At 42.4% G+C, this 22,636-nt stretch overlaps 1 protein-coding gene across 2 annotated transcripts; it reads right to left on the bottom strand.

Moving 5' to 3' along the window:
- Positions 1 to 104: 104 nt before the first annotated feature.
- Positions 105 to 21,102, bottom strand: LOC311487338 (uncharacterized protein). 2 transcript variants are annotated; one of them, XM_084543587.1, is made up of 10 exons: positions 20,978 to 21,102; positions 16,792 to 19,294; positions 13,337 to 15,350; positions 4,208 to 4,320; positions 3,479 to 3,566; positions 3,160 to 3,304; positions 2,885 to 3,021; positions 2,565 to 2,764; positions 2,373 to 2,458; positions 105 to 1,447 (listed from the first exon to the last, which is right to left on the bottom strand). In XM_084543587.1, the coding sequence occupies exons 2-9, from the start codon at positions 19,290 to 19,292 to the stop codon at positions 2,383 to 2,385; spliced, it is 5,274 nt and encodes a 1,757-aa protein (XP_084399713.1). In that variant the 5' UTR covers positions 19,293 to 19,294; positions 20,978 to 21,102; the 3' UTR covers positions 105 to 1,447; positions 2,373 to 2,382. The 2 variants fall into 2 exon arrangements, with proteins under 2 accessions (XP_084399713.1, XP_084399714.1); XM_084543588.1 differs by lacking the exon at positions 20,978 to 21,102 and having other exon boundaries at positions 16,792 to 19,749.
- Positions 21,103 to 22,636: the final 1,534 nt, after the last annotated feature.

Raw genomic sequence — 22,636 nt, 5'->3', positions numbered from 1 at the left:
ATTAAAGTGTCAATCATGTTAGAATTTCTCCATGCTCCACTGTCACTACTGTGTTAATTATAAAACACAAGTTCCCCATCAAAAGCACACACTCACCCGCATCATTTCATAGAAAAAAGTTTTAATAAAATTCCCTCAATTTCCTCTTAAAGTACAGTATATTGATCATAAAAGATTACAGAGTTGATGACATTCATTATTAAAAATTAAAAAGGCACATAGAAGACTTAGATTAAGGCATTTTTCTAGGTTAGAAATTTTACAAAACACACTCCCTGTTTCTGTTATTGCAGCCCAAATATTTCATCAGCTCATTGATACCCTGACCAGCTATTGTGAGTATTATTAAAACCTTAAGACCTTAATAAGCTGCACTTATTAAGGGTATGTGTGAAGCTATTTTAAACATAGTGAATGGTGTAAAATAAAAGAAAGACAAAAAAATCCCTGGACTCTGTTTCTACTTATCTTAATGCTCTGATGTACTGCATGGACTGTAAATTGCTATAATATTTCTTAAAGTGCTTCTAGCTTTACTGGAGACAATATGTGATTGGTTACACAATGTCAAAAACATCTGGTACAATTTCAACGAAATAAACAACATGGCGCATTTCTGTACATACAGGTATGTGTATGAATATACATGTCTATGCTTGTGTTGACAAATTTGAGGGTTAGTGAGGGCACATGTGAGGATTTTGGATGGTCCTCACAATTTCAAAGGGCTCTAGGAGGGCCCTTCTCATTTTTCTTTTCATATGAGCATTCCAGTACCTGAATATTTTCACAATGACATGGGCATCTGTATGACGATATGTAGCTCTTTCCAGCTGGTCTCAGCTTTTATTTTAGCGGTTTCCTACTTTGAATTACAAATACTGAGAGCTGCTGGAGAGTTATTTCCTTCCACATAGGCGCAGAATGTACATGCTAGCTGGTTGTTGGCTGTAGTCTTTGCAGTGTGTTCAAGTGCAAATCTTTGCCCCACGTTGTCAGCCTCTGGGTCCAAGCCTTAAGGGGCTGTGGAAACTTAATTTATGTCCTCACAACTACAGAGAGGCTTGCATATGTGTGATACCCTGCTGAAGGCCTGGTGTCACCAGTCCCTGTCAGTATATGATAGACTTAAACATTCAAACAATAAGGCTATTCATGGCTTATCCAACCTCCACTGAGCCTCTCTGTACAACAATAGATAAAACATGTACTTGGAATGTATGCATCACAGTCTCGGCACGCACAGCATTAGTACCATAATTCATTTCCAAGATATAAATGCTCTTTTAATGTCTCTGTGTTCAGTAAAAGCCTGAATTCCACTCCTGCATGTCTCCAAAATAAGGCACTCAAAGCGCAGAATGGAGATGTCAAGATCATGTCAAAGTATTTGTCAGCAGCAGCAGCAGCTGAGATGTTTCTTGTTGAACAGGAAAGGCACAGTCTCCTGAAGGGAAGAAAGATGCAATAAGTTCAAATATCAAACCACAAAGGACATCTAATGTACTTCATATTAGTATTTTTAGCATGTGTAGTATTTATCTACTACTCTTATCATTTCCACTAAATATACATAATCTCAACTTAAGTTTGGGTGCAAAATATGGCTGTGAGCTTCAGTTCCATAAGCAAATGGTAGTTTATCACTTTATCATATATCTTCACATGCAATGACATTAGGTCACCTGTGCATGAGAAGAAGCTAAACTCAGAATGAAAAATGACAAATATAAAATGGTACTTTGAAACAATAAAAAATGTTATGTGTTACAAAAAAGCAAAATGTGAGTGGATTGTTTTAATTGTAATGACTATAAGCTGCATGATACTGATAAATCATGTATTTCTTTGTCCAGGGTTAACAGACTCAATTGTTATCAGAGTTTAGAAACATGTCATTTTATTTTCATTATGGGACACATTTCCATCGATATAGAGAAAACAAAATTCCTCTGCATGCAATTGGATAGTCCTACAACCAATCATAGTGATTTTATAATTTTGTAAATGTATGATTACGTCGCTGTTATTCTTCTGTCCATCACCACTTAAAGCCTGCCAGAATGATTTGACTGGTCAGGCAGATCACTTCCCAATGGAGCGTCTGGAGTATGGGCTTGCATAGTTAGTTATTGCAATGCAAAAAAACATACAGATTTTTTGACCAGATGACACAAATATCTCCATTTGGACAAAACAAATTGCGGTGATTTTGCAGGTGAGTACACCTGCATAGAAAAAAAGTGAAGACTTTTTTTAATGGAGTCCATCCATCCTTGATCTTAATGCCCTGTAGTTGGTGAGTGTTGTCAAAAGTCTTATCAGTGTAATCTAGAAGAAATCAGATCCAGATTAACTACTAACTGACTCACCGGCGTCTGGCTAAGTGTTAATATCATGCTGGCTCATACGCTTCTTAGACTTCAGCTCTTGCAGCCAAGCAGGAGACGAGACGGCACTGAAAGACAAACACGGGATCAGCTGTTATCTCTAAACATATTTGCACGGGCGTAATCATTTATACGTTTTTTTTTTGCACGTGTGATGTCATTCTCCATTCTTACCCTGCGTCCTTGCCCTGTAAGGGTGGCAGCACCCGTGCAGCCCCTGCGAGATTAGCAGCTGTGCGAGGAGACCGTGGGAGCGGTGTTGGAGCAGGTGCCGCCTTCTCATCCTGACTTTCCTTCTCTGCTCTTGGCTTTTCCTCTTCTGCTTTTTCTCCTCCTCCTGTTTCTCCCCCACCTGTTCTCTTCTTTAACTGAGCCTTGAATAGCAAGAGAAAACAATAAAATAAATGAATGTAAACAACATCCATTTACATCAGATTTAAGGAAAAGTAGAAAACATGATATTCAAGCTGCGCTTCACCACTAAGAGGACTTACCATTAGATCTGCGTGTTTCAGACCAGGAAACATGGGGACTCTCTGTGTAGATGTAGGAGGAGAACTGGCAATCTTTGGTTTTGGCTGTTCCTCCTCAGAATCTGAATCCATTTGTTTTGAAGATTCCTCCTTTTCATCTAAAACCGTGGAGTTAACAGACCAGTCAAAACACCCAGTAAATCAGCCTTCATGTATTTGCTGGCCATAATGCTTGTTTACTCTAGATTGAAAAAGCTTCCATTTTGATGAAATAATATTTAAGATACCGTAACAACCTGTGGAGTCTTGAGCCCTCCAGTCCAGTCTTTCCGTCTGAGCCGACCCAGCATAGACTGAGCGAGATGGACGCGTTCGAGTTCGCTTCTTACCCAGATCTGCCCTGGATCTCTGTGCGGTCGTGTCAAGAAGAGGCGCGAAGCTCTGTGCAGAGACAAACAAACAGAATATAGAAAGCGATGAAAAGAATAACCCTATTCACCAGAGTGCAAAAACGCAGATACAAAAGCAGGTAATAGTTCCATGTTAATGTTGTAGCACATGACACAGTTGAGGTCATTCAGTAAAGGGGATGGTTTAGAGAAAAAAGTCACCAACCTCAGGTAAGGGAGCTAACTCCGGCTCTCTGTGAAAAGCAGCAGCATCCACATCTTCAGAGGAGACTTCAGGGACGTCAGGATTTGAACTGAGGAGAAGAAACATCACTTGGAATTATGTGTCAGCGCAGAAGAGAAGAAGAGAAACGCAAACAATGAAATACATTTAGTTGAACTTCACCAAGCTCCCCTCTTTTGGTTCTAATGTGTTGTGCTCTGTTAACCACAAGGGGGCACAGGGAGCTCGACTCTTATAATAATACCTGACAGCACATTTCAGAGTGCAGCTGCTTGGTTAAGCTGTCACAGGATTTATGGTCCTAAATTGCATGTTTCATTAAGTTGGGTATTTCGGTTTCTTCATTGTGAAGTCCAAATCACACATCTGGTCAACCAAAAAAACGGAAAAATAAATTATAGTTTTGGAAGCATGTGGGTTATTATTGGTTCACGACATGCCTCACTGATCACAGGAGGAGACCAGAGCTAAACTCGGCCCTCCAAAGTTCCTCTTCAGGCTACTTAGTTTGAGACTTCAATGTCAGATAGCTACAGGGCCTCTATTTTTCTGGTGCGCTCAGTTTTAATCAAGATCAACGCAATGTGAATCCACGCCGTCATAGGATGACACTTATACGTGTTCATTTGATGTCTCCCTTAGAGGACTTGAAGCCACTTAAAGATCAAACAGTGAGATGTGAGTTGTTTGTCAGTGCAAACAGTTTCCTACCTCTCAGTTTCAGTGGTTTGATCACAGAACCCATCCTGCTGCTCTTGTTCACTGTCTATCAACGCTTCAGTGTCCTTGTCTTCATCGTTTGTGCAGTAGCTGTTAACCTTTTGCTGTGAGATAGACACAAAAATATGATTAAACTAGAAAGGGGTACATGAAAACAAATCATGGAACATAACTTGATAAAAATCAAAGGACGCATTCTACATTGTAAGATGTATTGATTTTTTGCTAGTGCAGATTTCTACCAATGCTACACACAGATGGATCAACTGCTTTATCGTGAGGGAAATGTCCTTTGTTCTGAAACTCAGCAGTTTCAAACTGTGGAGTTGGGGCAGGGAGAGAATGGAGTGTATGCTGGGCCAAGATCACTAACTACAGAGGGGAGAGCAGACTAAGGACCAGCCAAGCATGCGTCTTTTAATGAGCCGGTCACAGAGACTGGACTGTCCTCAATGAACACCAGGAGCATGTGCATGCACGCACATCGCACTGGCATACACACCTATATGCTAATACACGGACACACCAAACACAGTCATCACATCACGCCCACATGCTGGAATGCAGACACACACACTAGCACACATTCCAAACCAAACCAAGTAGTGTGCACATCCTCACAAACATGCCTTTGAGTTCACTTCACATTTCGTAAAAGGGCACATCCCAGTGTTGTGTAGCCTGATACTGTCACCTGGATACAAACACTCAAGTAAACATCCGTGCCCTCAGCTCATCTCCTCGGGACTCACACAGCAGCTTCATTTGCACAATGCCTGTTATCTGGCAGCATCACAGCATGAATAAATAGGCTTCTAGTGATTTTCCTATAACGCCTGTCCATCCCTGTTGCAGATGCAGAAGAAAACAGAGTCTGCTCTGACTGAGAGATGGTTTGCAGTGGTACAACTTCAATGTCATGGTTTTAGGCTTCATCTGTGCTGCCTTTATCACATACACTGATCAGCCACAACATTATGGCCACTTTCCTAATATTGTGTAGGTCTCCCTTGTGCCTCCAAAGCAGTTGTGACTATTCAGATAATGGACATGGGCCTTCTGAGGGTGTCCTGTGGTGCCTGGCAACAGAATGTTGTTAGTGGGGCCTTTGGGTCCTATGGGTTGAGGGGAGGGGCCTCTGTGGATCATCCCACAGATACTTGATCAGTTTGGGATCTATTGAATTTGGAGGCCAGGTCAACACCTTGTGCTGTTTTTCATGTTTTTTGACTTCGTTGTGTCAGGCTGCATCCTGCTGGAGATGGCTGCTGCCATCAAGGAGTGTCATTGCTATGGGATGGGGGTCCCTGGTCTGATCTAGGTGGGTGCTACATGTCTAAGTAACATCCACATGAATGCCAGGTCCAAAAGGTTCCTAGCAGAACACTGAATTGTCACAAGATGGTCAGCGGTCAATGGTCAGTTCACTTCTCCTGAGGTCTTTATGTTGTGGCTGATCGGTGTAGGTAAATACACCAAGTTTTTAAAGCTGATATCATCTTTTCAACACATTCCATGACTCTAATACCTCCTTTTGATACTATTTCAAATTCATACTAAGTTGTACAATATTTTAACAGAACAACTAAATTCATTCATTTGCAATTAATATTAACATTATTGAGGATGTAACAAGAAACAGCCAGGCCACTTATCTCAAGCCAATGTTTGAGAATATTTACGATGCAACAGAGAACCGCCATAAAACAAGTTTACAACAGAAGGCATTATGATGTTATCAATCATGGCGTAACAGTAGCAGTGTTTTGGAGTCATCGTTTGCGGCAAACATTATTCCAGTATGCACTATGCTATAATCTGCGTTTTGGTCCCCACCAACTCCTCAGGGAAACATTTGCTTCTTTAGCAGCTGAGTTGAGCTAAGTATTTAAACGGCTACTTGATGTGGCTTAAAACAAAGATTATTGGTGAGACTGGTCCAAAACAATGAAGTAGTGAGTCATTTTTACTGCAGGAACTTTCCCCAGGAACTAAGAACGTTTTGAGAATCTACCCATCTATGGCTCTACCATAGGAACTAATGCTTGAATTCCAGGGAAACTGTTTTCCTGCAACTTTCTGAGCAAACTGTTTTGCTTTCTGAAACTCCTGGAAATTCTAAAAGTGGCTCACAGCTCACTGAATGTACAGGTAGCTGACTGATGAATAAGCATGTGTTTTCCCAGCATTTTACAACAAACTGCAACTTCCATTCATCCATTATCTGTAACTGTTTCCAGTTGACATTAGGCATTAGGCACCCTGGACAGGTCACGAGTCTATCAAAGGACTAATACTCAGAGACAAACAACAATCACATGCACACCTTTGACCCAAAACGAAGAAACCCACACAGGCTTGAGGAGAAAGTATGACACTAAACCTAGAGTAACAGAAGAAATGCTATGACAGAGCAGAGGGGGGTTTTTAAGCGTGGAAAGACATATGATGTAAATGTGAAACACCGGTGCGCAACATGAAGATCTGCTTTAAATTCTGTTACAGTAGTCACTGTTTTGCACTGTCACATGCAAAAAATGTTGAGGTATACGATATACAATGTTGTATTATTGAAGAATCAGCTGACTAATTTTCCTAATATTCACAGGACTTTAGACTGTGGCAGAAACACAGATAACAAAGGGCTTAAGGGACCTTTGGTTCCTGTACATAAGCCCCAGGAACTAAAAGTTGTGGGGAATTCTGTTAGAAACAAAGCTTATAAGTGGTACCTCTCATTTCTCTTCATCATTTGTTAATATAAAACTACAGCTTCGCTCTGAACATAAACGAAGAGATTCAGAGATACATTCACACTATGGAAACTCTCCGGATACTTTCAGATACCTTATATACTCTAACATTTAGATCCCTTATACAAGAGTAAACATAACTATCGTATAATTTAATAACTACTGTGTGAGTATCAGACCAGTATGTGCTTTTGCTTGAGAGGGTGGAGGAGGATGTGCTCTACAAGTTAAGACAGAGTCCGCTTTATTATAGTTTACCTGCATCCCATTTTTGTCTCGGTGAGTGGAATGCATAAGAGGGCTTGTTTACGGCTAAGTGGAGAAGATAACATCCTAAAGATAGTACGACAAGCCGAGAGATTAATCCTCGATCGCTGTCGAGAAAACATCGCCTGTGATAAATGAAAGTGATGAAAGTCATCAACTTAAAGGTGGGAATAGCCTGCAGGTTCTTTTCTATTCTGCGTTGGTGTTTCCTGTACACCTACATGTATAGACACGCACATTGACACTCGCATGCAGGATGCGGCCTCATACTATAATTAATTTGTGCAAAATATTTTGAAAATATTTAGTAAAATATACAATTGTATTCGTAGAAAATACTGTATAATGCCAATGATACCACAAAATGGCAAATACCCTGAAGAGAAATGTGATCAGCTTGAACAAAAGACAGATGCAGATATACAGTAGAGGGCACAGACATAAACAGACACAGTCAGCTAAACCTTGTCTAAGTGTGTCACACTTTGTTATTGTCCTCTGTTTTATCTCTGACACACACCACACACAGAGAGGGAAAGGGCATGCATGTGCACTGATAAAACTACATTGGGACGACTTTATCAGATTACTCCGTCCTTCCTGAAACAAACTGCCAGCTCCACTCCCTATTTAGATTTGCATGGTTATCTCTAAACATGGGGCTGTGGAAATATTAGACTAGGTAATGAGTTACATAGAATACATGGAGCTAGGGTATAAACTTGGGCATTACTTTGATGAACCCAGGGTTTAAAAACTGTATTTATAATTCCCCTTAAAGTAAATGAAAATGAGACGACCAAGCCAAATGACTGTCTATTCATTAGATTTGACCTGGATATGGGAACATTTTAGAGCATTCATTTGCCATGTCCTGGCCCGGGTTATAACAGCGTATCAGCTCTTACAGAACCGGCTTCAGTGGCCCTCCTCTGCAGAGTCTGACGACTCCTCATGGAGAGGCGACGCAGGGATCTCCTGCTACGTCGGGCGAAGCTGCGAAGCGGTGACACGGCTCTCTGAAATCTTCCTCCTCCATCTCCACCTTCCTCTACATCATCCTCTTTCTCCTCCTGCTTCTCCTCTGAGTGTCCCCACACCAGCTCCAGAGCCCCTTGCAGGGAGCGCCGTACGTTGCCCACCCAGTCTGCCACATGCAGCTGGGCGGACGAAAGTTTTCCTCCCAAGTATTGCATGGTTGAAAAACTCACGTTGGGGTCACCATGGAAACTGGGTCACCGGAGAAACTGCTCTTCAGCTTTGTTAGGAGATGAGGGGATTTTGTGGGTGAATTAGAAAGCTGAGTCTGTGGTCTGGCTTTCAGTTGTCATTTTAAGCTAGCTGAAGGCACCAGTAGCGCAAATTATACTTTTATGGAGAGGGCTCTGTTGTCATACCAAACAAGACACAGTCCATCTTTCATCAGAGCAGGATCCTTCCTCTCTCTACATGGCTCAGCTCACACAAACTTCCTGGAACAGTCTTTTACTTGCTGTCAGTAAAGAAGTAAATAATCCGACCTGCCATGTGTTTGCACTGTGACAACCCTTTTCCACTATGATGGATGTGACGTCCTGAATAGCAGCGTCCCAAGGAAAGATCTTCCCATCATTTCAGCGTCATCCATTGAAAGAATACTGGCAGTAGTCTGTATCAAAAACGTCCTTTTGTATTTCCCTCTTCTCTTACGCATCCACTTTCTCTCAGTGGCTAAAGCTTGCTCTGCCACAGTCAAACTTGTTTGCTTAAGGTACCTAAGTCGCAGTTCACAAAAAAAAAAAAATAGAAAAGAAAAGCAATGTGGGAAATATCTGCCACTCCAAACGTCCAAAGCCAAGTGCCGAGAGGTAGATTGCCCCTTTATCTCCTGTAGACCTGAGTGATTTAACAGAATGTCAAAACAAAGCGTAGGTCTGTGCTCGGATGTGGAAAATCCAGGGGGAAGGCAAAAAGAAGGTGCGGCCGGCTGGGCCAAGGTGCTCCTCTCTCTACCTCCCTCCACTGCTCTCCTCCCGTAGGTAAATGCGGACAGGGGATGAAGCAGGTCTTTGTGAGAGGAAGAGGCAGAGGCGACGGCATAAAACAGGAAGACCAACACGGAAAACCGGATGAAAGAATGGATGGCAGACATGTGAACTTTCTTGTCCGTGGATTAGCCCATCCTCTTTCGCGTGTATGTGTGCCAGAAAGTGTGTGTGCAGAGGGGGGTGACGGGTTCTCTCCCGAAAAACAGGGAGGAGAGTTTGAGGAGAGAAACGGAGACAGAGAATGAAAGCAGATAGTGGATAGTGGCACCATGTATGGTCATTCTGACACGCTGCCCTGTTGGACAGATCCAAATGTGGACATACTGACCACACAACATCTATGCCCTTCTTATATACTACAAGATCCATCCATCAGACTGTCTGTCTTCTAGTCAGTAGACTAAATGAAGATGCACGGTTGGCTGCACACCTTGTGTTTGCCCAGTAAACACTCTCCTCTGTCTCCTTTTGTCTCCCTTTTTTGCAGAGATTTTCTTGCAGAATTAAGTGGAAACATTCTGTTTATTATATTATAATGTTTAGCGTTAAGGTGTCCATTACAGTGTGAAATGCTCAACTTGAAATAAACTTGATAGTTCACGTACTGCTGAACAAGGAAGTGTAATTCCTAAGGGCAGCAGCGCCACTCAGTGGTGAAAACACAGATGCACTCCCACAGACAAGAACAGCAAAGTGGCAAAACAAAAGGCCTCTACAGCAGCCAAGTACACTGCACCCTTACAGTAGTGTACAGGTGGCGTCTGTTATGGTTTGTTTGCTAAAGCGTGCCCACTGCAAACACACAATATCACAAAAACACACACAAGAGTTCATGGTTCCAAAGGGCCTATGCAAAAAATGCTGCGTGTTCAAACAGGCGGCGAACCCATCTGTCTCCAGCGGCACGTCCCCGTCGGCCGCTCAGCCACTCAAATGTGCTCCATTGTCAGCGTCTGCTTCACTTCAGCTCCAAGATCTAACATCTGTTCATTTCAAGATTTCACTTGACCTTGCATTTAAATTTGAAAATAGCATTTCTCTCTCTTATAGATCAGCAAAAACAAGCCAAGCATTGTAAAGGTTGCTAAATATTTATCCTTTGGCTGACTGTTACACCCAACCCTAGCTGGTTAAGCCGCCCTCTGTCTAGCTGCAAAGTGATCAAGTTTACTTGTGGAACCGCCCGGATATTAGTTCAGGCATGGTTTGCTGACTGCAGCACTACTACAGTTTCAACAGGTTTCCGAATTGACTAAATCAGAAGATGAACTTTGTATTTTATCATACAAGATAATCAGCACAGCTACACACAAGCCTTAAAATAACTGATGTGTATGCTTCACTGTTTTCATTGTACGCAAGAATCTTAATGTGTAGCATTGTCTTGAAATCAACCGTAATAATGCATGTAATAAAAAGACAGTCACTTGCATTTTAGGTGATAAGAGATTGGAAAGGTGCTTCGTAACTTCAAGACATTACTAGTTAAGATAACTGGCCTCTGGCTCCAGCTTTTTCTTCACCCCTAAGACATGATTGTGGTTTCAGTTTTCTCATCCAACTTATTTACTGCTTACAAAGCAATAATATTACACAAGATATTAACAGAAAAGATATGACAAAATCTGACAGTTGGCAAGCAGACAGTGTATAATCTCATGGTACATACCATCATATGGCCCATGCCTGCGCAACTAAAACCTGTCTTACACTTGCCTTAGTGACAAACCTTGATACAAGCACACTAACTTCACGCTTCACTTCAAACAATCATTTTTCATATGTGGAGTACTATGGCTCAAAGCTGCACTACTCTATTGAAAATGGCCTGTCAGGGTACAATGTTGAACAACTACTATTTCAAACACCTACACACAGGAGCTCTGCCAGTGGTGTAATTTGCTGAGTTGGCTCTGCAACACATTGCAGAACCGCCAGCACTTTTGAGGTAACACTACAGTATGTAAAGGCTCACCATCAGCTCTTGGAGATACCCCATCCAAGATGAAAACGCAAAATAATCCATCCCGCCTATGAGTGCTTTTGCCGAGTCTTTTGCAAACAAGAAATAACCTTTAGAAAATAAAGTTTTATCTACACACAAACAAAAATGAGAACCTCAAAAGGCATTTGCGGGAGACACATGCAGAGGAAGTCGTAACCTCACTTCCTGTCATGATAACCAAAGCCCTACATGAAGTGTGTAAAGAACCAACTTTTTGTTTTTTTAAATGCCAGGCTCATCATATTCAGTGGCAGTAACACGAGAGCACATTCATGGCTACAGTTTACAGCAAAAGTGAGTACACCTCTGTGAAATATCATTTAAATGTCAAATGATTCAAACTTGTATCACCTTACAGCAATTGCAGTACAGGTCTAACAGTAGGAACCTAATGCAACAGAAGTCAGTAAGCCTTTCAATACTGAGGTTATAATTATTTTCTGTCTAGAAAGGTATTCTGCTGTACTTTGACAGTTTCCTTGCCTGCTCTTTTCTGGAGGGATTGTGTTACTCTTCCTTTTTCTCTAAAATACCCTCAAGGTGTTCTAATGGAATCAAGTCAGTCAACATACTTGGCCCGGTCACAGCTTTCGCTTGTTACTTCTGTAGAAACTCTGGATCATTATCACAAAGGGAATATTCATCCTTTACCAAGCTTATGGATACCGTCAGACATCTTGTCAGCCTGCGTTTTGGTATATCCACTGCTGGGACAATGCATTCACTGTGGTAGCCCTGGCCGGCTTCACGGAAATCACGCTGGCTCAAATCTGGGCTGACAGAAATTCACCTAGGTTTCATCTGGCCAAAGAATGTGCTCCCAATATTCACCAAGTTTAAAACTCCATCAGTAACCTTCCTTAGGCTGTTTTTTCCATGAGGATCCATGACGCTGACAGTCAGATAGACATGACCCTACGTCCAAAATTGTCACTGATTACAGGTGTATTGAAGTATTTGATTTGGACTGTGCATAACTGTAAAAAAAAATCTACGGCTATGATTGAGGTTAGCTACCGTTTTAAAATGTTTGACATGTAATTGATATTGCACAACGATGTGCTTACTCCTGCTGTATACTGTATGATTTTTATTGTCACATCTCCTTAATATTTCCATTGTAGGTATTGTCTTATTCAAAAAAAGACAATATTCCTACTAGTGAATGTGAATATTTCTGTGGAGATGAAGCAACTTTCCACAGTGACAATGCAAACACAACTTTCCCCTTTCATTAAAACTTCTGAATAAGATCAGCATTGCAGTATTTGTGCATATCCAAAAACCTGTTGGCATCCAAGTTTTAACGTTTAAAAGTAGGCGCGTTCCTCCTTCTGCGGGGGCAGCTAGCTTGTGTGCAACTCACAGTGCTCACCATAAACAGGCAGGACCATGTGTCACAGAATTCAGTGGAAGCACAGGAAAGGGCCTAATTTGGGACATCCATGGCAGTGTGTAGCACTTGAGTTCAAGACAAAGTTTCAAGACAGAGATAAATAAAGGGTATCGTATCGTATCGTATCGTATCATATCATAAACACAATAATTGTGGCCCATATCAGCTATGGTATTCTAAATGATAATGATATATTAGTACGCTAAATGTACTGACTGTCACAGTCACATGGTTTTATTTCCATCTCTTCATGCCACTTTGCAAAGAACTATCATTACACTTATCATAACATACTTTCTACTAATCCTGTATCTGTTCTTACATCTAAAGACAACTGTCTAATCTAACAAAGCCTTCACACTAAAATATTACAATTGAGTACAAGGACACACACACAAGTTCTTAAGCTGTGACTTAATCAGCTTGAAGCAAGTATGACAAGATATTTCTTCTTGTGCTCCAGGAATAGCACCTGTGCTGGTGCAGGTGAGGTGTGTGTGAATGCCAGGCTGATATGATTGAGATGTGAAGTAACCACACTTACACGTACATTCCTGTTTCTGTTCTTAGCCTCACCCTTCCTAAGTTATTGAACAATTAATCTGTCATGTAACCATGGTGGTGTTCACAAAACAAAACCTACCCAAATATAATAGAAGCTTTTGTTTTTACCTCCTGCTGGCCTTCTTCTTCTCCTTCGTCACCTTCGTCTTCCACTGCCTCCACCTCTTCCTCTACATCCACCTCCATCTCTAAAGAGATGAGCTGTGCCTCCTCTGGCCTCTCTTTTTCCTCCACTTCCTCCTCCTTTTCCACTGGGTTTTCACAGGCAGGCAAAAGGCTGACTGGTTTTTCCACCTGCTTTAGTGCCACCTCATTTTCCTGAGATTTGACACTGAGGGGCACCAGCACTTCCTGTTCATCCATCCTGTTATCCAAAAGGTCAAAAGCCCAATTATGGGTAACTGGAGCAGTTTCTACTTTAGTCCGTGAGCCTCTACTCCTCGGCTTGACCGAAAAATCGTCAAAATCCACCTCGATCAGAGGCTTCTTGACGGAGAAGTCATCATAAACTATGTCAATTAGGCTCTCAGTGGGCTCACAGACGTTTGGTGGGGGGGAATATGGTGATGCAGACTGAGAGAAATCTTCAGAGTCAAAATTGATCAGATATTGCTCTGCCTTGTCCACTGCAATCTCTCCTTTTCCTTCATTCTCTTCATCTGTTCTCAGTTTTTCTTTGAGCTCATTTGCTTTCTTTCTCTCCAGCTCCTCAATTCTTTCTTTTTCTATCTGTCTATTCTTTTCTTCTTCCTCCTCCCTCTGTTTTTCTTTTTGTCGCATTCTCTCCAGCTCTTCCTCTTTTTCCTGCTGAGCTTTTCTCTCCAGCTCTTTTCTTTTTCTCTCCTCTTCATCCTCCTGCCTCTGTCTTTCCCTCATCCTCTCTTCCTCTTCCAACCTCGCCTGTCTCTCCCTCTCCCTTGCCTCAGCCTCCTCTCTCAATCTTTCTTTCTCCCTCTCTTGTCTGAGTCTCTCCTCTGCCTGCCTCGCCCTCTCTCTGTCCTCCTCTTTCTGTCTCTGCCACATCAGCTCCAACTGTTTCTCCCTCTCCCTCTGTTCTTCTTCTCCACCACTCAGCTTCTCTGTTGGTTTCACCATTTCTTTTCCCCACTCCTCCTCTCTTTGTTTCTCACTGTTCACTTGGCCCTCTAATCTGTGCTCTTTGTGATCTTGAGATGATCTCTCCTCCTCTTCTCTCAGCCTCTGTCTCTCCTCCTCCTTCAGCCGTTCCTTTTCCTTCTCAGCCTCCTCTTGTTTAAGTCGCTCTTCGTTCTCCCTTTCCTGCTCTCTCTGTCTGATCAACTCCATCTGTCTTTGTCTTTCCATCTCTTCTTCTCTCAGCCTGTTCATTTCTCTTTCCCTTTCTTTTAACTGTTCTCTCTCCCTCTCCTCCTTCCTCTGTCTTTCCATTTCCTCCTCCTTCAGCGCCTCTCTTTGCTTCTTCTCCTCCCTAAGCTTGAGCTCTTCCCTCTCTCTTGCCCTTTCTTTCTCCCTTTTTTCCTCTTCCTGTTTTTGCTCCTCTTCTAACTTCAGTCTTGCCTCTTCATTCTCCTCTTCCCTCTGTCTGATTTCAAAAGCCAGATGTTTCAGTCTTTCTTCCTCTTGTTTTTGCATCTCACCATCCTTTTTTCCTACTCTTCTATAAACGGGGAAAGTGACCTCCTCCTCAACTTCACCCTCAGAAGAATCTTGTTTTTCATCGTCTGAGTTGGACTCAGAGTCTGAGCCCAGGATCAGTGGAGGACTGCCATCATCTGTCTCCACGATACCAAACCGAACCGAGCGACGTTTGACTCTGTCCCTCTTTAGTGTTGGCTCAGCGCTTTCACTCGCAGCTGGGTCCCCATCAACGGCAGGGGGTGTGGATGGGCTAGGATTAATCAGCAGACCATCACCTTCTGTTGATTTGTTCTGCTCTCCCGGTGTCTCTGTTGTGGTTTCTGAGGATTTATCATCAGTGAGGGCCTCATTAGATGTTTCTATCCGGGTCTCCGTTGGTTGTTCAGCAGGTGAGACCTCTGAAAGTGGATCCACAACCTGACCGGGCGATGTCTCTGCTGCAGAAAGTTCGGAGGTTGGCATTTTGGGTGTTTCCTCAGCTGGTGGAGCAACTGCAGGCTCAAAGCTGTGGAGAGAAAACGGTCTGAATCACTGGTTGCGATATGATGATGCTGGCTTTGACAAAATGTCTACAGATTCATGGCAGTGTTTAGGCATGTCTGAGCACACCAGGTAAACACTAAATTCATAATTTGACATTTTGGGGAATACACATCAGAAGCCTCATACCTAAGGTCTGTAGCATCCATTTTTATCTGTAACATAAATACTGGGAACAGATAGAAAGAGCTAAAATATCAGCATTTTGCAAAGCTAAGTAAAGAACACTTTGACTCTCATTTTGAACCCATGCAAAGAATAAAATGTATTACAGACAAATTTCAATGGTTTTTACAGCCTTGTGTGGTGTGAACCATTTGTTTTTTTAGACCAGTGATTTCCTGGAGTCTGCATTGGTTTACTGGCAAGTTCACAAGAATTCAGGAAGTTATTAGCTGCCCAAGAAATAGTGCCCAAGAACGTAACATATCACAGAATTTAGGGAACAAGGACATTAAAGTGATATAAATCAAATCTAACTGTGGAAACAGAAAACTATTCCTTTAAAGGACATTTTCACCCATTTAGTTTTTTTGTACTCATTCTCCTTAGTCATTCAGATCAATCTGGCTTAATTTACACCAAGCAGAAGCACAGAAGATACTGTCTCATCTGTGCATACAGTATAAGTTCCACTGAAAATGATTGACAAGGAAGTGTTGTTCAATTTTCTGTAATATTTGACGACACAAACAAAATTCTAGTCATGTCTTTTGTGGAGCAGAAATCTCTGAGATGAGCATCTCAACAACAGGGTGTCTGTATACCTTTAACAGTCGGTGTGTGTTTATGCAGTAAGCTGGACACCTAATCTCAAAAGTCACACTCTGCCTAGTTCGCACTCTTATCTCGCCTTATTTGAGGGCATAAATGTGGCCGCAACATTGATACCACAAGTCACCTGGTTCATTAAACATGCCCCTACTACTGTCCAGATACAATAAACTTGAAGGAGAAGAAGACGGTGCTGGTGATACTAAAACTTTCCTGCCTCAACAGTTCCAGACTTGCACGCTCCCCACAACTATTCACAGAAACTGGAAGCTACAGTGGAGAACACAAAGAAAAAAATTCTTTTCTCAAAGGAAAACAAATGACACACTCAACCCTACCTGCAGTGAAGTCAAAATAAAACATGCCTTCCAATATTTTTAAGTGTTAGCTCTGGAGAAACAAAAAAAAAATAACCCAGAAAGGAAAGACCAGAAAATCCCAATAAATAATGCACAGTGAAGGCCTCAGGATGATCATAAATTACATGCCTATGATCAAAGTTGGAGTTTAAAAAAAAAGATGACATAAATAACATTTAACATTACGACTGATTACACTTGAAAGAGAATGTTCTTTCTTTTTTTTCACATATGGTCTTGTGATTCAACACAAACTAACAAAGGCTCACTCACCTCCTGGAGCGAGGTTTGGGTGAGGGATGAGGCTTCCTCTCTGCCTTTGGAGCCTCAGCAGTGGTTTCCACTGCCCAGTTTTTGATCCGCTGCTTCACGCCTCCTGTGCTGTTTATGACTTCCGGTTCCTCTCTCTTCGTTGTGACCTCTGGCCTCGGGTCAAACAGACGACTGATTCTGCGTTTTATACTGCCTCCTCCATCAAAATCCTCCGTCGGCTCACCATCGTCGCTCTCTTTGTTTGAAGTTTTGTTGCCGCTATTTTCCCTGTCTTTCTGCTCTGAGTCAGTTATGATATCTACTTCATGGTTTGTTTGGATGATGTCATCTTTCTGGACCGGTTCAGATTTAGGTGTCTCTTTGGATGGAGTGGTTTTTGAATCCGGAACAGATTTTTCTGCACTAGAATCAAAAGTAGACTCTTGCTGTGGAGCTGCTACACTTGGTGAACTTACTGGCTCCTCTCTCTTTGTCGGGATTTCGGGCTCCTCTCTCTTTGTTAGGACTTCGGGCTCCTCTCTCTTTGTTAGGACTTCGGGCTCCTCTCTCTTTGTGGGGACTTCGGGTTCCTTTCTCTTTGTGGGGACTTCTGGTTCCTCTCTCTTTGTAATAACCTCCGGCTTTAAGTCAAACAGACGGCTGATTCTGCGTTTTATACTGCCTCCTTCGTCAAAATCCTCTTTCGGCTCACCATCGTCGCTCTCTTTGTTTGAAGACAGAGTTTTGTTCCCGCTATTTTCCCTGTCTTTTTGCTCTGAGTCAGTTATGATATCTACTTCATGGTTTGTTTGGATGATGTCATCTTTCTGGACTGGCTCAGGTTTAGGTGTCTCTTCGGATGGAGTGGTTTTTGAAGCCGGAACAGATTTTTCTGCACTAGAATCAAAAGTAGACTCTTGCTGTGGAGCTGCTACACTTGGTGAACTTACTGGCTCCTCTCTCTTTGTCGGGATTTCGGGCTCCTCTCTCTTTGTCGGGACTTCGGGCTCCTCTCTCTTTGTCGGGACTTCGGGCTCCTCTCTCTTTGTTGGGAGTTCTGGTTCCTCTCTCTTTGTAATGACCTCCGGCTTTGAGTCAAACAGACGACTTATTCTGTGTTTTATACTGCCTCCTCTGTCAAAATCCACCTTCGGCTCACCGTCGTCGCTCTCTTTGTTTGAAGACAGAGTTTTGTTCCCGCTCTTTTCCCTGTCTTTCTGCTCTGAGTCAGTTATGATATCTACTTCATGGTTTGTTTGGATGATGTCATCTTTCTGGACTGGCTCAGGTTTAGGTGTCTCTTTGGATGGAGTGGTTTTTGAAGCCGGAACAGATTTTTCTGCACTAGAATCAACAGTAGACTCTTGCTGTGGAGCTGCTACACTTGGTGAACTTACTGGCTCCTCTCTCTTTGTTGGGACTTCAGGTTCCTCTCTCTTTGTAATGACCTCTGGCTTTGAGTCGAACAGAAGACTGATTCTGTGTTTTATACTGCCTCCTCTTCTATAAACCTCCTTAAGTCCTACTTCGTCACTGTCTTTGCTTGGCAGCTCTGGAGTTGCCCGGCTCTGCTCTGGTTGGGAAGACGCTGGCTTATTTGAATCGGGTTTGGTGTTGGTGGTAGAGATGGCTACAGCAGGTTTGGGAGGCAAAGACAGACCAGCTGACTCAAACCTTGAGGTGAGCTCCATGGACAGACGCCTCCTGGTGCTGCCCGGTCGATTTGGACTGACTGGACTGGCTGTAGAGGAACCCTCAATGTTGGAGTCTTCAAGCTTTTGGACAAAAGAAGCCTGAGTTTTATTCCCGTCCCTTTTCCCATCTTTCTGCTCTGAGTCAATTATGACATCTGCTTTGTGGTTTGTTTGGATGGCGTCGTCTTTCTGGACGGATTTAGGTGTCTTCTCCGGTGGAGTGGTTTTTGGGGGGGGGTCAGGTTTTCCCACACCAGAATCAAGAGTATCCTCTTGTTGTGGACCTCCTTCACTTGCTTTGGTTGTTTTCTGTTGGTTTTTGTTGAGCACAGTTACAGAGCTCGATTTAGAATCAGAGGTAGAAGTCGGTTGGGTCGGTTTCTGAGGAGAGATGGTCAAAGTCGGTTGGGTCGGTTTTGGAGGAGAGGTGGTTAAAGCTGGTTCGGACGGTTTCTGAGGAGGGGTGGTTAAAGTCTGTTTAGACGGTTTCTGAGGAGGGGTGGTTAAAACTGGTTCAGACGGTTTCGAAGGAGGGGTGATTAAAGTGGCTTCGGTCAGTTTCTGGGGAGGGGTTGTTAAAGTCAGTTCCGATGGCTTCTGAAGAGGAGTGGTCAATGTTGGTTTAGGAAAACGTGTGACTTCTGATTTCCCAGTCTGGTTCGTTGTGGACTTTGATGCAGCAGCTACTGTCTTTGGAGCGTGGATGGAGCGGATAGCGGTGCTCTTCTGTAGTGAGAAAGGCTTGGGAGTGAGCCGAGGTTTGGGCGCCAGACTCGGCTTGGGTTTTAAGGTGCCTCCGATCTGGGAAGCCTCAATGGAGCTCTCCATAACTGAATAGTGGTAGGAAGAGGTGAGAAAAGAAGAGAACACGTTTACATACAACAAACTACATATTTACAGTATTATTAAGTATTACTGCTCTTTTCCTTAATGTTTGATCAAAGCCAGTTGGTTATGTTGTTACAAAGAAAACAGGGCAAGTCAGGTTGGTCTAGATTTTTGTAAGCATACTGCTGCTGCTGGAGGGGAAAAGAGAGCCTAATCATACTGAACAAACACCAGGAACTATAGAGCAATTCTCTATCACTTTCTTGCTCAGTTTTCAGTCATAGGTTAAGTTCCTTTAAAAAGTACAGCATTAAACCATTGTTTTAGTCTGGGGAATCATTGTTATGTTGCAAGCAGCCTCTGTTTAATTTATCGAGGATTTCCAGACAATCTTGATGGTGTTAATGAGGAACATGAAATACATACAGCTACAGATAAATCTAGATGAAATGATTATACAAGATGAATTAGAGAAAGAAAACAGTCTAGTAGGTCAGAGACACTGTCAGAGACTGGAGGAGGCCTGGTGAGTCACCACATGTATCTACGAGGCTACAGAAACAATATAGTCACACCACATCTCTCACTGAGCTGAAACCATGAAAAGACAAACAAACATACTCCAACCCTCCCATTATTGCCATGTGAGCGAAGGGCTTTCCCGAAGGAGAGGCAGATTTATACACCGTGTTAAACACATAACAGTAACGATTCCCAATCTGTCACAACGAATACCAGAGGCATTGTTCGCAGCTTGTCATCCGGTTTGGCCTGTAAGACTTTTTTTTTTTTTTTTTGCACAAACCGGTAACTCCAGGTAAGTACGGTTAAACCACGGAGCAACACTCACAATATCAGCAAAATGCTCAATGATATCAGCCTGCAGCTGGTTTGCATGAACTGCCGTGATTCCATACAATGTTTGTATTTTTTTCTTGATGTGACATGTGTGTTGTGTTATTGCTTTAACACAGAAACACCTGTGGGGTGTGCATGACATTGGGTAATGGGATCAGACTGGGACCGGAGCTGTGTGCACCACCCAGTAAGTAATGCGCCCTGTTTGTCTCCTTGCAGCCGAATTCCTGAGAAACAAACAGTGTCTGCGGATAAAGCTGCAGCTGATAGATGACGACTGCTTTTGCTTATTTAATGGATCTCAGTGAAAATCGTTCTGCTGCAGCAGCACTCTGTTTTGCAGGCTTTTAAGTTTCTTTATCTTTGTTTGCCTTCAGAGCCCGTTGCCCTGCCAAAGCTACACTCCCTTTCGCCTCGATATTTATATCATGTTCGTTTACTTCTTCCAGGGATGTTGCGAGACTCCCCTGATAGTTTCGGATCATTTAGCAGCCAAAAAATCGCGATGTAAGAACCTGTAGTCCTACTGTAGATGGACAATAAACAGCTGAATTAATCCATGTCTTTCACTGCCGGTTGTTAATAAGTGACTAATAAACGCGTCAACAATGAACTCCCTGTCGTTGAACTAACACAGAGTAACTAGGCAAAGACATAAAGAAATGCAACTTCAATTCAAGCTTGTTTTGATAGCCTACATGCGGATATTCATAGTCAGACCACAACGCTCGCAATAATAAAGACAGTGCACCTGCTCCTAAACTGAACGTTTTCCATCATTAATACATCAACATTTCACTTGCAGTATAAAGCTGCATTTTTTTTACCTTTTGTCTTCACGCAGTCATACAGATGGAGGGGGGAAAGGAAGTTACAGAAAAAAAACTGTTCCTCAGCTTTCCGTGCTCGTCTCGCCCGCTGAGCTGTTGTTTGACTGTTTTTTCCCTACAAGTCATTCACACTAACAAACGTCAGACCGCTCCTACACCCGGCAGACACTCCCTCCACCCGCCTTAGGTCGAGCCACGCTGCTCCCAATTGGGAGCTTGACTTAAGTCAAGACGAGCAGAAAAGACGGGAAGTGGCGATCAAGCTACTACAAAATAAAACCACAGCAAATTCAACCGAAGTAGTGTTTAGGTATAGTATTACAATATTAATAAAATAGCTATATGAAATCAAACTGTAAACATGCGCCTTTCAGAGGAAAATAATAAATACCTTGATTTCTTGACTTTCGATTCGTAATAGGCCTATTCCACTTTTGTTGAGTCAACACTATTTTAATTTTCTAAAAACGTGAAAATGATCAGCACTTTGGGGTCTTAGGACCACGTCTAAGGCTGCTGGCAACTAAAACAGTGAGCAAATGAGGGCTTATCCGTACTGCACCAGAGGAACATAAAAGTTGAACCGCAAATTTGAATGAAAGCACAACTATAAATATTTCCATTCCCAATTTTTCTACCGGAAGTAATCTAGAATTTCATGGAGCTTGACGGTAGCTCAATGGACTGGATGGACTGGTTCTGACTGGGATGAAAAGCCACTTTACCCTGGGTGAAAAGAAGAGGAATTGGATCCACGCAGCTTTCCCCGCTTTGTCGATAGTGCCGAGGCTACCTGGGGCTTCTTAACAGCAGGAACTGCCCATCAGCACTCACACAGTAAATCTGCATTTGCATAACACCTGGGCTTTTTCACAGCGTTCATTTGCCTTGCCTGCAAGCGCATCAGATCAGAAAACGCCAAACAAGTCAACTTTCAACCAATCTGAGAGTCTGAGAAGGCATCTGAGATTTTATCTTCTGATATGAGTGAGACGATTCAGCTGTGTGTACAGTATGTGTGGGTTTGTTTGCGATCCGGATGTTATCTCATACAGCTAGTATACATGCAGTGTGGCAAAAGTGCATTTCTTAATCACAGAATATATATATAAAAACAAAGTTAAATGAGCAAATGAGAAGAGTGTTTCTATTTGTGTTTATCTGACAGTTATTGTAACCAGATATACAGCAGATTAAGATTTTGTATTACTATATATATATTTGCCATTTGTTAAATTGTATTTGCACTATTAATAAGCCACTCAGACACTGACACGACTCATATTTTTTATATTTTGGTACATTCGGATGAAAATTCTTCACTGCTTTTGTTTTTAAAAGTTTGATTTATTTTTTTATTTTTTTAAAGCCAATTTTCTGTATAAAGGTTTGTAATATTTATTTATTTAAATTACATTTGAGGAGTTGAGGGATTGTCCATCGCCCCCTGGTGGTCGTTCCGAGGAAGCACTCGACACTCTGGCTCATCAAGCGAGTTGTCATGGCAACTGTACAGCATGTGCTTACAAAAACAAGAGCTTGACCGTTCACCGACAGTTCCCCCGACACCCGACATCTACGACGCCATATTCCTCCTCCTCCTCTTCTTCTTGTTCTTCTTCTTCTTCTTCTCAAAGCGTTTATCAGAGAGGCGGG

This window comes from Chelon labrosus (genome assembly GCF_963514085.1).
Source record: "Chelon labrosus genome assembly, chromosome: 4".
NCBI classification, from domain to species: Eukaryota; Metazoa; Chordata; class Actinopteri; order Mugiliformes; family Mugilidae; genus Chelon; species Chelon labrosus.
This window is presented reverse-complemented; position numbering and strand designations above follow the sequence as displayed.

Coding starts and splice junctions, on each gene's coding strand:
- LOC311487338 (XM_084543587.1), bottom strand. CDS start 19,292: ATGGAGAGCTCCATTGAGGCTTCCCAGATCGGAGGCACCTTAAAACCC. Junction 3,567..4,207: donor CAAACCACTGAAACTGAGAG/GTAGGAAACTGT, acceptor TCTTCTCCTCAG/TTCAAATCCTGACGTCCCTG. Junction 3,022..3,159: donor GAGGGCTCAAGACTCCACAG/GTTGTTACGGTA, acceptor CCACGGTTTTAG/ATGAAAAGGAGGAATCTTCA.